Source organism: Oryctolagus cuniculus, chromosome 16, assembly GCF_051225735.1.
Source record: "Oryctolagus cuniculus isolate XC-2025 breed Fujian yellow rabbit chromosome 16, ASM5122573v1, whole genome shotgun sequence".
NCBI lineage: Eukaryota > Metazoa > Chordata > Mammalia > Lagomorpha > Leporidae > Oryctolagus > Oryctolagus cuniculus.
The window spans coordinates 26,651,782-26,670,462 of NC_142882.1; the positions used below are offsets into that span (position 1 = coordinate 26,651,782).

The window sequence follows — 18,681 nt, forward strand, 5'->3', positions numbered from 1 at the left end:
AGGGCCTTTATTTCAATTTCTGTCTCAGTTATGGGTCTGTTTAGGTTTTTGATGTCTTCCTGGTTCAATTTAGGTAGGTTGCATGTGTCCAGGAATCTATCCATTTCTGATAGGTTTCCCTGTTTGCTGGCATACCAGGTCTTGTAGTAATTTCTGATGATTCTTTTTATTTCTGTGGTATCTGTTGTTACATTTCCCTTTTCATTTCTGATTTTATTGATTTGGGTCTTTTCCCTTCATTTTTAGTTAGTTGGGCCAACGAGGTGTCAATTTTGTTTATTTTTTAAAAAAACGAGCTCCTCATCGTTTGGCTGATTTTTTGTAATTTTTTTTTTTTTTAGATTCAATGCTATTCATTTCCTCTCTGATTTTAATAATTTCTCTTCTCCTACTAGTTTTGGGTCTGGTTTGCTTCAGTTTTTCTAGATCCTGGAGATGCATTGAAAGCTCATTTATTTGGTTCCTTTCCAATTTCTTGATGTAGGCACCCGTTGATATAAACTTTCCTCTTAACACTGCTTTTGCTGTATCCCATAAGTTTTGGTGTGTTGTGTTATCCTCATTTACTTCCAGAAAGTTTTTGATTTCTCTTTTGATTTCTTCTATGACCCATTGTTCATTCAGGAGCATGTTGTTCAATCTCCATGTGTTTGCATATGCTCTAGGGATTCCTGAGTTGCTAATTTCCAACTTCATACCTCTATGGTCTGAGAAGCTGCATGGTATGATTCTACTTCTTTTGAATTTGCTGAGACTTGCTTTATGGCCTAGTATGTGGTCAGTCCTAGAGTAGGTTCCATGCACTGCTGAGAAAAATGTATATTCTGGAACTGTAAGATGAAAAGTTCTGTAGATATCTGTTAGATCCACTTGGGCTATAGTGCCAATTAAATATGCTGTTTCCTTTTTGATCTTCTGTACAGTTTATCTGTCTATTTCTGAGAGTGGAGTATTTTTTTATCTTTTATTTAATGAATATAAATTTCCAAAGTACGACTTATGGATTACAATGGCTTCCCCCCCATACCGTCCCTCCCACCCACAAACCTCCCCTTTCCCACTCCCTCTCCCCTTCCATTCACATCAAAATTCATTTTTGATTATCTTAATAGACAGAAGATCAGCTTAGTATACATTAAGTAAGGATTTCAACAGTTTGCTCCCACACAGAAACATAAATTGAAAAATCATAGATGAGTTTTTTTTTTAAATGATGATGAAATCAGATCAGACCTATTGTCATGTTTAATCCCAGTGAGAGTCAAGTTGGGAATTGATAATTTCTTTTTTTATATAGAAGATCAGTTTAGTATACATTAAGTAAAGATTTCAACCATTTGCACGCCCATAGAAACACAAAGTGAAATATATTGTTTGAGTACTCGTTATAGCATTAAATCTCAATGCACAGCACATTAAGGACAGAGATCGTACATGAGGAGTAAGTGCACAGTGACTCCTGTTGTTGACTTTACCAATTGACACTCCTGTCTATGGCATCAGTAATCTCCCTATGCACCAGTCATGAGTTTCCAAGGATATGGAAGCCCCTTGAGTTCTCCGACTCTTATCTTGTTTAGACAAGGTCATAGTCAAAGTGGAGGTTCTCTCCTCCCTTCAGAGAAAGGCACCTCCCTCTTTGAAGACCTGTTCTTTCCACTGGGATCTCACTCGCAGAGATCTTTTTGCCAGAGTGTCTTGGCTTTCCATGCCTGAAGTACTCTCATGGGCTTTTCAGCCAGATCCGAATGGCTTTAGGGCTGATTCTGAGGCCAGAGTGCTATTTAGGACATCTGCCATTCTATGAGTCTGCTGAGTATCTCACTTCCCATGTTGGATCACTCTCCCCTTTATTTATTCCATCAGTTAGTGTTAGCAGGTACTAGACTTGTTTATGTGGTCCCTTTGACTCTTAGTCCTTTCATTATGATCAATTGTGAACTAAAATTGATCACTTGGAATAGTGAGATGGCATTGGTACATGCCACCTTGATGGGATTGAATTGGAATCCCCTGGTATATTTCTAACTCTACCAATTGGGGCAAGTCAGCTTGAGCATGTCCCAAATTATGCATCTCTTCCCTCTCTTATTCCCACTCTTATGTTTAACAGGGATCACATTTCAGTTAATTTTCAACACTTAAGAATAACTGTGTGATAATTACAGAATTAAACCAGTCATATTAAGTAGAACAGACAAAAAAAATACTAAGAGGGATAATGTATTAAGTTGTTCATTAACAGTCAGGGCTATGCTGAACAATTAAGTCTGCGTTTCCTTTTTGATCTTCTGTACAGTTTATCTGTCTATTTCTGAGAGTGGAGTATTGAAGTCCCCCATACTATTGTATTGGGGTCTAAGTCTCCCTTTAAGTCCCATAACAAATTTTTAAATAAACCAGTACCCTGTAATAAGGTGCATACACATTTATAATAGTTACATCTTCCTGTTGAATTGATCTGTTATCATTTTATAAAGCCCCTCTTTGTCTCTCTTAACAGTTTTTTGTTAAAGTTTATTTTATCTGATATTACAATGGCTACACCAGCTCTTTTTTCATTTCTGTTAGCATGGAATATCTTTTTCAAACCTTCCACTTTCAATCTGCATGCATCTTTGTTGGAAAGATGTGTTTCTTTTAAGCAGTAAATAGATGGGTTTTATTCCTTAATCCACTCAGCCAGTCTGTCTTTTATCTGGACAGTTGAGGCCATTAACATTCAATGTGACTACTGATAAGTAGTAACTTTGCCCTGCCATTTGCCAAAGATATTTTCTAATATGTGCTTTGAACTTCCTATGATCTTTTACTGTGAGGTTTTGTTCCTTTACCTTCTTTCATATTGATGACTGTGTTTCTGTGTTTCTGTGTGTAACACAGCTTAAACATCTTTTGCAGGGCTGGATGAGTGATGACAATTTCTTTCAATTTCTGTTTGCTATGAAAGGTCTTTATTTCACCTTCATTCACAAATGAGAGCTTTGCAGGATGTAATATTCTGGGGTGGCAGTTTTTCTCTCTTAGTACTTGGGCTATATCTTGTCATTCCCTGCTATGCTGTAGGGTTTCTGATGAGAAGTCTGCTGTGAGTCTAATTGGAGATCCTCTGAGAGTAATCTGACGTTTCTCTCTTGCCCATTTTAGGATCTTTTCTTTGTATTTCACTGTGGTGAGTTTGATTACAACGTGTTGTGATGAGATCTCTTCTTGTCATATTTACTAGGAATTCTATGAGCTTCCTGTGCTAGGATGTCTCTGTTCTCCAAACCCTGGAAGTTTTCTGCTAGTATCTCACTGAAAAGGCCTTCTAATCCTTTCTCTCTCTCCATGCCTTCAGGAACTCCTAGAACGCGAATTTTTTTTTTTAATAGTATTCTGTAGATTCCCAACAATATTTGTTAGATTTCTAATTTCCTCTTCTTTTCTTTGGTTTGACTGTATACTTTCTTGTGCTCTGTCTTTGAAGTCCGAAATTTTCTCTTCTGCTTCACTCATTCTGCTTTTAAGGCTCTCTAATATGTTTGTCATTTGATGTATTGAATTGTTCATTTCATTATGATTTCTCATCACTATCACAGTTTCATGTTCTACTAGTTTTTCATTTCATTTTGATTCCTCCTTAAGATTTCATTTTCATGAGAGAGAAAATGTCCATTAAGGATTTCTGAAGTTCAAGAATTTGTTTTTGAGAACTTCTAAATGTTGTTTTCATAAATTTTTTGAATCCGTATCTTGCGTTTCTTCTATCTCATCATCTTCACAATCTTGAATTGGGGTGTCTTGTTCATTTGGGGGTGTTATGATGTCTTCTTTTTTCTTCTTTCCTCAGTTTCTTCATTCATTGCTTGGCATTGTGAAGATATTCTTTGGTTTCTCTCTCTATTTTTTTTTTTTTGCTTTGGTGGTTTTTCTCTTATACATTGACTCTAGATTAAGTGGACTGTCTGCTTTTGATGGATCCTTAGAGGCTTGTGATGGGTGTGGCCACAGAGCTCTGTTTGGTTCTTCAGGGTTAATGGTGACACACCCAGGTTAGGCATGCTAGATATTCTCTTTCTCTCTCTTTTTTTTTTAATTCAGAAGGGAATTAATTCCACACAGCTGAGCGGAATTGAAGGCAGTCATTGTCTGAGCTCTGGCCCCTGTGGGTATAATATTTGTCTGCTCTGTCACAAGGACCACCCAAAGGATCTGTGCAGTCCTCAGTGTAAGCTCACATTTCCCTGCAATCTCTCATAAGGTTGCCAAGTTTACCAAGTTTGTGGCATCTCCCGAGAGTACTCACGTCTCAGGCACTCCATGAGTTCTCTCACACACCCTCATCTTTGTTATTATTTTTCACAGTCTCAGTTCATAAGCTCCACACATTCACTAGGTCCTAACCTCCTGTTATTTCTCCCCACCAGAGTCAGGTTTTTCTGTTTGGCTTAGGGCAGGCACAGCCCTGAGGTGGCATAGCTTTTATGTATATCCAGAATGGTGCCTGCTCTTTGTCTTGCTCACCTTTGTAAGGTGAGTGAGAAAAAGAATTGTGTCCATACTGGTCCATTTTATTTTATTTTACTTTATTTTATTTATTTTTCTCTCTCCTCTAGTTAGACTGGTGGACTTTCCCCCATGGGGCTTCAAACCTCATTCCCTCTAGGCTCTTCCTGCTGCTTCCCCACCAGTGTCTCAGGCTACTGAGGTTTCACCTCACCTCCCTTTCCAGAGCTGGTGCATAGACTTGGCAGCTGGGGTCCTGAGCCATGGGCACCTGTGTCCTCCACATAGGTTCACCATGTCCTACTACTTCTGGAAGAGTTTCCTCTGAGTTTTTCCTGTAACTCTTCCCTGAAACTACAGTATCTCCACTTTTATTAAACTATCTTTTCCTGGATTATCAGTGTGCTCCCTCCCTATTCCACCATCTTGGAGGACTCCTTCCCCCTGTATTCTAATATTCCTCCCTGGTAGCTCAAGGAAGTTTTGCCAGGATCTTTGTAAAAAAGATGAAACATATTGTATTTCAGGAGAAAAGTGCTTTGTGTAGTGTCACATGATTTGTAAATACCTGGCACCCTAACTTCTGTCTAATGTTCTCCACTTTGCCACACTTAATTAAAAAACATTTATTTTTCAGATCCATTTCAGAAATTGTCACCAGTTCACATAGTATTGCTTTAGAAAATTTTCCTGAGCATGTCTTCCCTTTTGCTACTAATGCTATGTTTGGAGTGTGTGACTTCAAAAAGCATATCATGAGGCCGGTGCTGTGGCACAGTGGGATAATGCCCTGTCCTGAAGCACCGACATCCCATATGGGTATGGGCTCAAGGCTTGGATGTTCCACTTCTGCTATGGCCTGGGAAAGCAGTAGAATATGGCTGAAGTACTTGGGTCCTTGCACTCATGTGGGAGACCTGGAAGAAGCTCCTGGCTTTGGATTGGTTCAGCTCCAGCCACTGCAGCCATTTGCAGAGTGAGTCATTGGATGGGAGACCTCTCTCTCTCTCTCTCTCTCTGTGCCTCTCCTCTCTCTGTGTAACTTTGACTTTCAAATAAATAAATAAATCTTTAAAAAAACCAAAAAGCATATCATAAAAATTTTCCCCCTTTCAGTTATTTCTTCTTGAACAATATGCAGTATACATGCAGCTACAGAAAACTACTCTGAACCTTTATCCTGCTTTCTGAAATAGTAAAATTATATTAACTAAATTTCATGCAATAATAAGCTTATTAAAATATAAACCAAAAGAACACAATGACCATATATAAGCCGAAATGTGAAGCACAACCATATGATCTCCAGATAATTTATTTGTATGAATCCCAGGAATTTTTTTTTTTAGTGTCAGCAGCTTTCCTAAGTTCTAACTGATAGACAAAGATCGTGTTTATAGGAGCTTTTTTCTAAGCTTTTAAAAAATTTATTTGAAAATATTGTGTATAGAGGAGAGACCCAGAGAGATCTTCCTTCTGCTTTTTCACGTCAGAGATGGCCTCATTGAGCAGGGCTGGGACAGAATGAGGCCAGGAACCAAGATCTTCATCTGGATTTCCCACATTGGTAGCATTTGCCCAAGTATTTGGATCATCTTTCATTGCTTTGCTCAGGCCATCAGCAGGAAGCTAGATCAAAAGCAGAACAGCCAGAACATGAACCAGTGCTCATATGAGGGGCTTGCATTGCAGACAGCAGGTTTACTTGCTATGTGACAATGCTGGCCTTGTTTTAATGCAACTTCTAAATGAAATTTTGAAGTTGTATGCATTGTAGTTTGCATGTAATTCAACTTTCTGCCATACTTACTGATATGTATCAGCATTTGAAGTAAGACAAATCAGAAAACACAATGGCTTAACAAATAGCCATTTGATTTGCAGTTCTTTTATTTATTTATTTTTTGACAGGCAGAGTGGACAGTGAGAGAGAGAGAGAGAGAAATTCTGTTGGTTCACTCCCCAGTGGCTGCTGCGGCAGGTGTGCTGTGGCCCTCTTAGTATTTTTTTTGTTTGTTCTACTTAATACTTTTGGTTGAATACTGTAATCAATACACAATTCTTCTTAAGTGCTGAAACTTAACTGAAAAGTGATCGCTGTTAAATATAAGAGTGGGAATAAGAGAGGGAAGAGATGTGCAATTCGGGACATGCTCAAGCTGACTTACCTCAAACAGTAGAGTTAGAAACAAACCAGGGGATTCGAATTCAATCCCATCGAAGTGGCATGTACCAATGCCATTTCACTAGTCCCAGTGATCAATTTCTGTTCACAATTGATCGTAATGATAGGACTAAGAACCAAAGGGATCACATAAACAAGAATAGTGTCTGCAAATACTAGCTGACACTGCAAATACTAGCTGATAGAATCAAAAAGGGAGAGAATGATCCAACATGGGAAGTGAGATACACAGCAGACCCATAGAATGGCAAATGTCCTAACAGCACTCTGGCTTCATAATCAGCCCTTAAGGCATGCGGATCTGGCTGAAATGCCCATGAGAGTATTTCAGGCATGGAAAGTCAAGACACTCTGGAGGGGAAAAAAAAACCTAAATGAAAGATCTCCACGAGTGAGATCCCAGTGGAAAGAATGGGTCACCATCTTCTACTGTTTTCCCAGGCCATAGCAAAGAGCTGGATCGGAAGTGGAGCAGCCGAATCTTGAACTGACACCCATATGGGATGCTGGCACTGCAGGTGGTGGCCTTACCTGGTATGCCACAGAACCAGCACCAGAAATAGACAATTTCTAAAGTATTGGCCTTTTCAGATTTTCTTTTTCTGACTGTTGTTATCTTCTGAAAAACCCTGGGGCCTGCCTGTTGAAGAGATAGTATGTAGGCTGGCGTTGCAGCTCACTAGGCTAATCCTCCACTTGTGGCACCAGTACTCCAGGTTCTAGTCCCAGTTGGGGTGCTGGTTCTGTTCTGGTTGCTCCTCTTCCAGTCCAGCTCTCTGCTGTGGCCTGGGAAGGCAGTGGAGGATGACCCAAGTGCTTGGGCCCCTGCACACACATGGGAGATCAGGAGGAAGCATGTGGCCCTGGCTTTGGATTGGCACAGCATGCTAGCCATAGTGGCCATTTAGGGATGAACCAACAGAAGGAAGACCTTTCTCTCTCACTAACTCTGCCTGTCAAAAAAAATGATAATATGTAGCCAAGATTCACCACAAACCCAAGACACTTAAGTGAAGCCTCAATAAGTTCTCCAAGTGACTAAACTCTCATTTCTGCTCCTGGAGTGATCACAGGAACTGCCCAGCTGAGTGCAGCCCATAACATGGGGTCAGAACTGCAAATCAGGGCCGGCACCATGGCTCAATAGGCTAATCCTCTGCCTGAGGTGCTGGCACCCCTGGTTCTAGTCCAGGTTGGGGTGCCAGATTCTGTCCCAGTTGCTCCTCTTCCAGTCCAGCTCTCTGCTGTGGCCCAGGAGTGCAGTGGAGAATGGCCCAAGACCTTGAGCCCTGCACCCGCATGGGAGGCCAGGAGAAGCACTTGGTTCCTGGCTTCAGATCAGCACAGTGCGCCAGCCCAGCCCTCATCCTGACTGTTGATAAGCAGCTTAATATGTTATCCCTCTTATTCTTTATTCATTCTATCATATTCTTTTTTCCCACTGTTCAGTGCAGAAGGAAACCAGAGGGTTTTTTTAAAGTTTCATTTATTTATTGAAAGAGTTGCAGTGAGAGAGAGAGAAAGAAAGCCTTCTATCTGCTGTCTCACCCTCCAAATTACTGCAAAGGCCAAAAGCTGAGCTGATCCAAAGCCAAGACCCAAGAGCTTCTGGGTCTCCCATGCAGGTGTAGTGGCCCAAGGACTTGGACCATGTTCCACTGCTTTGTCAGGACATAGCCGGGAGCTAGATTGTACATTCAGCAGGAAGGATTTGAACCAGCCCCCATATGGAATGCTGGCACTGCAGGCAGCAACTTTACCCGTTATGCCACAGCGTTGGCCTCCCGAGTTTTCTTTGAACTCCTGCCATTCACCTTCTCTCCCAGGTATGATTCTAGGCCCTCCACATGATTCTAGGAGGAAGGAAAATTAATATATCACTTGTAAGTGTTTTTTCTTCTCAAATTATTCCCCAGCTTGGCAGTACTCATTTTAGGTGTTTAATGCTAGTTTTTTTTTTTTAGATTTTTTTTATTTGTTTGAAAGTCAGAGTTACAGAGAAGCAGAGGGAGAGAGAGAGTCTTCCATCCACTGGTTCACCCCCCAGTTTGCCACAATGGCCGAAGTTGCACTGATCCAAAGCTAGAAGTGAAGAGCTTCTTCTGGGTGTCCCACATGGGTACAGGGTCCCAAGGATTTAGGTCATCTTCTACTGCTTTTCCAGGCCGTTGCAGAGAGCTGGATTGGAAGCAAAGCCACTGGGACTTGAACTGGCACCAATATGGGATGCCAGCATTGCAGATAGTGGCTTTACCTGCTATGCCACAGTGCTGGTCCCAGTATACTAGTTAATTAAAATGGAAAAATACAGGGCTGGCTCTGTGGCTCAGTGGATTAACACCCTGGTCTGAAGTATCGGCATCCCATATGGGCAACAGTTTGCAATCGGCTGCCCCACTTCTGCTCCAGCTCTCTACTATGGCCTGGGAAAGCAGTGGAAGATGGCCCAGGTCCTTGTGCCCCTTCACCCATGTGGGAGACCCAGAGGAAGCTCCTGGTTCCTGGCTTCAGATTGGTGCAGCTCCAGCCACTGCAGCCAATTGGGGACTGAACCAGCAGATGGAAGACCCACCCCTCTCTCTGTAACTCTTCCTTTCAAATAAATAAATAAATCTTTAAAAATTTTTAAAATAGAAAAATAGAAAAATAGACATAAAATTTGTTCTCATGAAATATGCAGAAATGAATGATGAATTTGGCATGACTGTGAAACATTACCATCATCTTTAATAATGCAGTTTGGTCTCTTGTTTTTCTGTTGCTATAGCAAAATATATATTTGTTACACGAATTGAGTTGAAACTAAGCACAATATGCTACATTTTGGGGGTCATGTGGTCTGAATCAGTCTTTATTGTCACATAGATGATGTACTGAGGAGTGTTTTAGTGCTATCTATGAAGTTAACACTTAGCATTCTGCAAGAGGAAGAGTTACCGAGTGCTAAAGCACAAATCAGTTAAGTTTGTTTTTGAATTTTTAGAGTAATGGAGTCCTTAATATCTTTGAGAAGCTTAATTGGATTTGGGAATAGGATAAGGAATGTGTGGAGAAGAGAATCTACTAGAGGCTCATTTATTTTTTAAGATTATTTAGTTGAAAGGCAGACTTACAGAGATTGGGAGAGACAGGGAGACAAAAGGAGATATCTTCTATCTACTGTTTCCTTCCCCTAATGCCTGCAATGGCTGGGACTGGACCAGGCCAAAGCCAGCAGCCTGGAACTCCATCTAGGTCTCCCATATTGGTGGAAGGGTCCAAATACTCAGGCCATTTTCACTTCTCTTTCAGTCAGATTAGCAGGGAACTGGATTGGAAGTGGAGCAGCCAGGACTCAAATCCTCTGTTTACATGGGATGCCAGCAGTGATGGTGGAGGCTTAGGCTGCTGCATCACAATTCTGGTGACTATTGCAGGTTCTTAAACAAATCTCTAAGCATTTTTCTCAGTGAGTCACAAGTGCAGATTGTACTGCAGACATTCCCAGGTTCTCTTTTGGGGCAAATAATTCCATTGCTTTCACCTTAATTATGTATAATGTTATTTCAAATGTTTATCATTTGAATGTTTTGGGCAAGTAATTCCATTGCTTTCTTTCTTTTTTTTTTTTGACAGGCAGAGTGGACAGTGAGAGAGAGAGACAGAAAGGTCTTCCTTTTTTCCATTGGTTCACCCTCCAATGGCCGCCATGGCTGGCACGCTGTGGCAGGCTCACCACACTGATCTGAAGGCAGGAGCCAAGTGCTTCTCCTGGTCTCCCATGGGGTGCAGGGCCCAAGTACTTGGGCCATCCTCCACTGCACTCCCGGGCCACAGCAGAGAGCTGGCCTGGAAGAGGGGTAACCAGGAAAGAATCCGGCACCTCGACCGGGATTAGAACCCGGTGTGCCAGCGCCGCAAGGCAGAGTATTAAGCTAGTGAGCCATGGAGCTGGCCACCATTGCTTTCACTTTAATTAGGTATAATGTTATTTCAATTGTTTATCAGTAGAATAATCATAGACTAGGGCAAAAGCTAATTTTTATTCTTTGTCTTACCTGTATTTTCTCTCTTACTTAAAAATATTTATTAGCTTGATAGAGAAAGAAGTTGATGGACTGAGAGATAGAGAGCTTTGACACGTTAATTCACTCCCTAGATAACCATACCAAACATAGTTGGGGCAGGACTGAAGCCAGAATTAAGAAATGGAATCTAGGCCTCCTTCATTGGTGACATCACAACTGCTTCCCCAGGTCTGCATTATCTGTGAGCTAAAAACTGCAGCTGGCATTGGAAATCAAACATAGACACTCTGAGGTGGCACCAGAAACACTAAGCTAAATGTCTGCCCTGTCTTTTAATGTATTTTTTCTCTGACATATTGGAAATGATAGGCATGGTGTTTTCCTGGAAATTATCTTCTGTTCATTCCTATCATAGTTTCATGGATGTTTTCTTGCCTTTTTTCCTCAATGCTTCTACATACTTCTCCTTAACCCTGCCCATTCAAGAGTCAATATTGCCCCTCTGTTAGCCTGCTGTGCAATTCCCCTTGACAGATGTGGCCTTTGTGATTTGAACCTCTTGTTTCCCTCCAGCTTAGGCATTTCTCACAGCCTGTAGATCATGGGTTTGACTCTGTTGAATGCTTCTGTGTGGATTTCTTAACACTCAACAAGTTTAATGAGAAACCACATCCTTTCTTTTTTCCTTTGTATCCACACAAAACTGTCGGTGTTTATTTTGTGACAGAATTAATATGTTGACTGGAAATGTAATATTACAGGTGATGATAGCATTTGAAGACCTGGCTGTGTACTTTACTTGGGAGGAATGGCAGAAAATGAACAATGCTCAGAAAATCCTGTACAGAGATGTGATGCTGGAGACCTACAGCAGCCTGTTCTCCTTGGGTGAGTAACACCCATCACATACCCAGTGATAATATTTTCTTGCTATTTGACAAATAAGGGAACACTTTATAATGTTTAATATTGGGCTGGTGTAGAATTTGAGTCCAGGAATGATCTGAATATCTACCCTCTAATAAAAGATTCAAATTGGAACATTTGTTGCATAGCTCCTGGACCAAGCTATAGTCCTTTAAATAACCCAAGATAGTGATTTCACAAAGTCTTACATGTTTCCATTAATAGGGCACTGCATTACCAAACCTGACTTGATCTTCAAGTTGGAGCAAGGAGCAGAGCCATGGATAGTGGAAGAATGCCTGAATCAGAGCCTTCCAGGTCAGTCTGCACATAAGAGAGAGGGAGACCAAGGCAGAAATTGTGCAGATGGTGACTGGTGCTCTTTCCATGAATTTTTCTCAAGCCTTACTCCTGATGACAGCTGGTTTTGTGCATCAGACACAGGCATTCTAGAGTATTTAGTGATACCAGTGTCTTTCTAACTTTTGTTCTTAGTGAAGATGTTCTTTGAATAAAAAAAATCCAATCATTTTCTGATGTTACTAAGGCTTTTATCTAGGTGTGATAATTCCCCAAATTCTAACTTGTCCTTCTCTAAACTTTCATACCTTTTCCTTCATGCACTTATTAGTTCCTTCAGTGCTTGTTAATTAGGTAATGTTCAGAAACTTTTTTTTAAAGATTAATGTTTCTGTTTTTTTTAAAGATTTATTTATTTATTTGAAAGTCAGAGAGAGAAGAAGGCGAGGGAGAGAGAGAGGTTTTCCATCCACTGGTTCACTTCCCAATTGGCTGTCATGGCTGGAGCTGCACTGATCCAAAGCCAGGAGCCAGGAGCTTCTTCCAGGTCTCCCACATGGGTACAGGGGTCCAAGGATGTGGGCCATTTTCTACTGCTTTCCCAGGCCATAGCAGAGTGCTGGATCAGAAGTGGATCAGCTAGGACTTGAACTGGTGCCCATGGTGGCTTTACCTGCTATGCTACAACGCTGGCCCCCAGAAACTTATTTCTAACTCATCGCTCAAATTGAGTACCCACTCATGATTTTCCCCAGGAATAGAACTTTCTCAGGATGGAATCAATAAATGTGAACTCTCTCTATCTCTTAGTCTCTTTCCTTTTTTTTCCTCTTTGCCTCTCAAATAAATAAGAAAATTATAGTTTGTTGGAAACATTTGAGGAGTGAGCCTATAGCTGGCAAACCTCTGTTCAGTCTTTATCTCTCATTCTGTGTCTCTGACTCTCAAGTAAGTAAATGAGTAAATGCTAAAATATGGTCACGGGGCCGGTGCTGTGGTGCAACGAGTTAACACCCTGGCCTGAAGTGCCGGCATCCCATATGGGCACCAGTTCAAGACCCAGTTGCTCCACTTCCAATCCAGCTCTCTGCTATAACCTGGGAAAGCAGTAGAAGATGGTCCAAGTCCTTGGACCCCTGCACCCAAGGGAGACCCAGAAGAAGCTACTGGCTCCTGGCTTCAGATCAGCACAATTCTGGCCATTGAGGCCAATTGGGGAGTGAACCATTGGATGGAAGACCATACTCTCTCTTTGCCTCTCCTCTCTCTGTAACTCTGACTTTCAAATAAATAAATAAATCTTTCAAAAAAGATGGTCATGAATAAGCCTCTGTGCTGTGACATCAGAAATTAGGAAGCTAGGAATGACACTGTGGCGCAGTGTGTTAAAGCTCCAGCCTGCAGCACTAGCATTGCATATGGGTGCCAGTTCAAGTCCCAGCTGGTCCTCTTCTAATCCAGCTCTCTGCTAATGCACCTGAGAAAGGAGCAGAGGTTGGCCCAAGTCCTTGGCTCCCTGTACCCATGTGGGAGACAAGAAAGACACTCCTGGCTCCTAACTTCATCTTGGCCCAGTATTGGTTGTTGTGTCCATATAGGGAGTGAACCACTTCTCTCTGTCTCTACCTCTCTCTATAATTCTAGCTTTCAAATAAATAAAGTAAATCTTTGAAAAAAGAAATCATAAACTAAGCATGAATTTATATAAAACATGAAAATAAGTGATCCTAGACTAACCAAAAAAGTAATGAGATGTTGAGACCAAGGTCAAGTAGCCTCGTGGGTTTATGTTGAGTGGTTCAGATTTCTTTAAGGTTGGAGTTTGAAGTATGATTTCTCTCCTATTTTTCAGTATCATTGAAAAATATGCAAACAAAAAGATGAGAAATGCATAGGAAATGAATCTTTCTGTGCAAATAGGAGGCAATTGATCAAAAGCCTCCAGAAATTCAAATTATCACACGGGAATGTTTATAGAAAGAATTTAGAGGAGGTAACCAGCACTGATGATTTCAGAATGAGCTAAAAAACGCTTTTAAAGAAGATGAGCACATCCCAGTTTGCAGAAACACATTCTTCAAACTGATTGGAAGTGCTTAACCACAGTGGTATATTGTGACTTTTCTCTACCTGTTGTACTTCTGAGAAGCTAAAGGTGTTGGGTGTCCTTAGGAATTTGGGGAAGCTGTCCTAGAGTAGAGACAAAGTATTTTTTTCATTTGAAAAATCCCACAAATGATGTTTACCTAGGAAGACTGAATGTAAGACAATCATAGATTCCAATCATACTCCTTAAATGTTGTCTTGCTTAAAGTACAGGAACATTTCACTCTTCTCCACCTAAAAGTAAGTGATCAGTAAAACTTTTTCATGTTTATATTTGAAATATCAGAGAAGCACAAAACACACAGTTTTTATAAAAATAAACTGGAGAAAAAGGACAGGGAAAAATGGTTGCTAGGTAGTGGGTGAATATTTTTATTAAACATTTGTCCATTCTTTAGAATACTTTATAGTTATTTCATCTTTGTGAAAGGCAGTGTGATAGTGAGAGGAGAAAGAGAGAGAAAGAGGTCCTCTCTTAGCTCACTTCCCAGATGCCTGCAACACTTAGGTCTAATTAGTCTGAAGCCAAAACTCTAGAATTCATCTAGTCTTCCCTGGTGTCTCACAGGTTCCCAGGCACATGAACCATTTTCTACTTCCTCCCTGTTTACATGGGTAGAGAGCTGTACTGAAAGCAGAGTAGCCAGGGCTGAAACTGACACTGTTTTGAGATGCAGGGATCACACACATCATAGCACAAATGAAATTCTACCATCCTTGAAAAATTCTCATAGTAAAAAGAATCATATTTCAACATTGGGAAACCTCACGGTACAATTTAATATATGAATGTATTAAGGAGAAAAGCCATATAATGGTCATAAATAAGTACCTCATATTGATTTTGTGAAAATATTATGCCACTTGCATAACAAGTGACTTCATTCCCTTTACATGAGTATGCCAGGAGAAATAGTTACATGCGATTCAGTAACATGATTGCTTTTTTCTCATTTCAGTGGTCATGAAAAGGGATGACCTGATTAGGATCAACCAGGAAAGTCATGACAAAAATCTGAATCAGGATTTTATGAAAAATAATAAGACATCAGCTCTCAAGAGAGTTGAATTAAGAAAAACACTTAGTTTAAATTCAAGCCATATTCCAACACTGATTATTAAAAAGGGAAGCTATACAGGATTGAAGCCTGAGGAATGCAGTAAATGTCACACTGTGTATCCCCCCAGTGGGCCTGATCAACTACAGGCTGGAGAGAAATTTGATAACACTAAGATACCTGGAAATTCTCTCCAGTTCTGTGAGCCTCTTGGTCAGCATGACAATATTCACATCATGAAGCAGCCATTTGGACCTACTGGACAAGCTAATGTCTCCACAAGAACGATGTTTTATAAATCTGAGAGGATTCATATGGCAGAAAACTATAATAAATCAACTGTCACTTTTGGAAAAGCAACTCAAATAGAAAAAGCTAAACATGAAAATTTTAGCCTCAATATGTACCAACAAACCTACACAAGAGAGAAACTTTATAAGTACCTTAGGTATGTTGAACCTGTCATTCACCAGTCACATCCTGCAATAAATCAGAGATTAAATACAAGGGAAAAACTCTACACATGTAAACCTTGTGGAAAATCAATCAGTTTTAATTCACCTTATGAATGTAATGACTGCAGAAAAGCTTTTGGACAAAAGTCAGTCCTCAGGAAACATCAGCAGATTCACACAGGCGAGAAACCTCATAAATGTAATGACTGTGGGAAAGCCTTTGGACGAAAGTCAGCCCTCATCATACACCAGCGAATTCACACAGGGGAGAAACCTCATAAATGTAATGACTGTGGAAAAGCCTTTGGACGAAAGTCAAACCTCATAATGCACCAGAGAATTCACACAGGGGAGAAACCTCATAAATGTAATGACTGTGGAAAAGCCTTTATACAAAAGTCACACCTCATAATGCACCAGCGAATTCACACAGGGGAGAAACCTCATAAATGTAATGACTGTGGAAAAGTCTTTGGACGAAAGTCAGCCCTCATCATACACCAGCGAATTCACACAGGGGAGAAACCTCATAAATGTAATGACTGTGGAAAAGCCTTTGGACGAAAGTCAGCCCTCATCATACACCAGCGAATTCACACAGGGGAGAAACCTCATAAATGTAATGACTGTGGAAAAGCCTTTGGACGAAAGTCAGCCCTCCTCGTACACCAGCAAATTCACACAGGGGAGAAACCTCATAAATGTAATTATTGTGGAAAAGCCTTTGGGCAAAAGTCAGCCCTCATCATACACCAGCGAATTCACACAGGGGAGAAACCTCATAAATGTAATGACTGTGGAAAAGCCTTTGGGCAAAAGTCAGCCCTCATCATACACCAGCGAATTCACACAGGGGAGAAACCTCATAAATGTAATGACTGTGGAAAAGCCTTTGGGCAAAAGTCAGCCCTCATCATACACTAGCGAATTCACACAGGGGAGAAACCTCATAAATGTAATGACTGTGGAAAAGCCTTTGGGCAAAAGTCAGCCCTCATCATACACTAGCGAATTCACACAGGGGAGAAACCTCATAAATGTAATGACTGTGGAAAAGCCTTTGGACGAAAATCAGCCCTCATCAAACACCAGCAAATTCACATGGGACAAAAACCTCATGAATGTAATGACTGTGGAAAAGCCTTTGGAAGAACTTCAGACCTCATCATACACCAGACAATTCACACAGGGGAGAAACCTCATGAATGTAATGACTGTGGAAAAGCCTTTATACAAAAGTCACACCTCATAAAGCACCAGAAAATTCACACAGATGAGAAGTCCTATCAATATAATGACTATGGGAAAGCCATTGGATGAAAGTCAGACCTCCTCATACATCAGTGAATTCACACAGGGCAGAAACCTCATAAGTGTAATGACTGTGGCAAAACCTTTTTATGAAAGTCACACCTCATATCACACTAAAGAATTCACACAGGGGAGACCCATGAATGTAATGACCAGGGGAAAGCCTCTTGATAAAAGTCAGTCCTTTGGAAACATCAGAGAATTCACACAGGTGAGAAACCTCATGAGTGTAATTACTGTGGAAAAGCCTTTGGACAAAAGACAAACCTCATATCATAGAAGAGAATTAACACAGGGTAGAAAACTCATGAATGGAATAACTGTGGAAAAGCATTTAGCCATAAGTCAACCCTCATCGTGCATCAGAGAATTCACACAGGGCAGAAACCTTATGAATTTAATGACTGGAAAACCCTTTGGACAAAAGTCAACCCTCATAATGCACCAGAGAATGCACACAGTGTTGAAACTTCATGAGTATAATGACTGTGGAAAAACTTTTGGTTCCAACTCCAAATGCATCAGAGGATTCACCCAGGGAAATAATCTTATAAATGTAATGACTGCAGAAAAGCATTTTTCTATAAATTATACCTCATATCAAACAGAATTCACACAGGGCATAAACCTTATGAATCTAATGAGTGTGGAAAAGCCTTTATAAATCATATGTTATAAATCATAGCTCATATCACACCAGAGACTTCACACCAGGGAGAAACTTCATGAATGCAATGACTGTAGAAAATTCCTTGGGAATAAGTCACATCTCAGAATGCATCAGAAAATTCACATGAAGAGAAACCTTTTGAACATAATGACTTGGAAAGCTTTTTCCCATAATTCAGCCCTCATTGCACATCATCTAATTCATATGGGGGAAAACACTTTGGATATAATGCATATGGAAAAGCTTTTATCCTCAAGTAACACCTCATGAAACATCAGAATTCACATCGGGGAGAAACCTTATGAATAGAATGAGTGTTGGAAACTGCCAAAATCACACAATATAACAGCAGAGAATTTAGTACATGGTGGAAATCTTGTAATAAATGTGAGAAAGACTTTTTTCAGAAGGAATACCTCATAACACATGCAGTTCAAATGAGGGAGTGAACTTGAATATAATGAATGTGAAGGACTTTTTCCAAAATCAACATAACCATGTGACAGAGCCTTTTGCTGGAAATCCCATAAGGAAGAAAGTTGGGGACCAGCGCTGTGGCACAGTAGGTTAAAGCCCTGGCCTGAAGTGCCAGCATGCCATGTGGGCACTGGTTCTAGTCCCAACTGCACCTCTTCTGATGCCACTCTCTGCTATGGCCTGGGAAAGTGGTAGAAGATGGCCCTGCACCCAGGTGGGAAACCCAGAAGAAGCTCCTGACTCCTGGATTTGGATCTCTGTAGCTCCAGCCATTGCATCCATCTGGGGAGTGAACCAGTGGATGGAAGACCTCTTTATGCTTCCCTGTCTCTCTGTAACTATCTTTCAAATAAATAAAGTAAATCATTAAAAAATGAAGAAGTTCAGAAATATTATTAGTGTGACAAAAAGCCATTTGTCAGAAATCGATCATTATACATCAGAGAATTCACATAAGGGATTTCTTAGGAGTGTAATGAATGTGGAAGTATATTTTCATGGAATTCAGGCTTGAATAAATATGCAACTCAAAAAAGGTGATATCCTTCCAGTGCAGTAGATTTGAACAAACCATAGCCAGAAATTAGACATCAGGCTGGTACCGTAGAGCAGTAGGTTAATCCTCCCCCCACAATGCTGACATCCCATATGGGTGCCAGTTCTTATCCCAGCTGCCCCTCTTCCAGTACAGCTGTATGCTGTGGCCTGAGAAAGCAGT

General features: G+C 40.7%; 1 protein-coding gene across 3 annotated transcripts in view; it reads left to right on the forward strand.

The window, feature by feature from the left end:
• The window catches only part of LOC138845782 (zinc finger protein 248-like), a 30,869-nt gene extending 12,552 nt beyond the window's left edge, over nucleotides 1-18,317 (forward strand). For 2 of the 3 annotated variants that reach the window (XM_089315058.1, XM_089315060.1), the window contains exons 2-4: nucleotides 11,442-11,568; nucleotides 11,812-11,904; nucleotides 14,952-18,317. In XM_089315058.1, coding sequence (XP_089171184.1) covers nucleotides 11,442-11,568; nucleotides 11,812-11,904; nucleotides 14,952-16,429 — 1,698 coding nt within the window. In that variant the 3' untranslated portion in view covers nucleotides 16,430-18,317. The remainder of the gene's footprint in view (nucleotides 1-11,441; nucleotides 11,569-11,811; nucleotides 11,905-14,951) is intronic. The other variant, XM_089315059.1, reaches the window with a different exon arrangement.
• The last annotated feature ends 364 nt before the right edge of the window (nucleotides 18,318-18,681 follow it).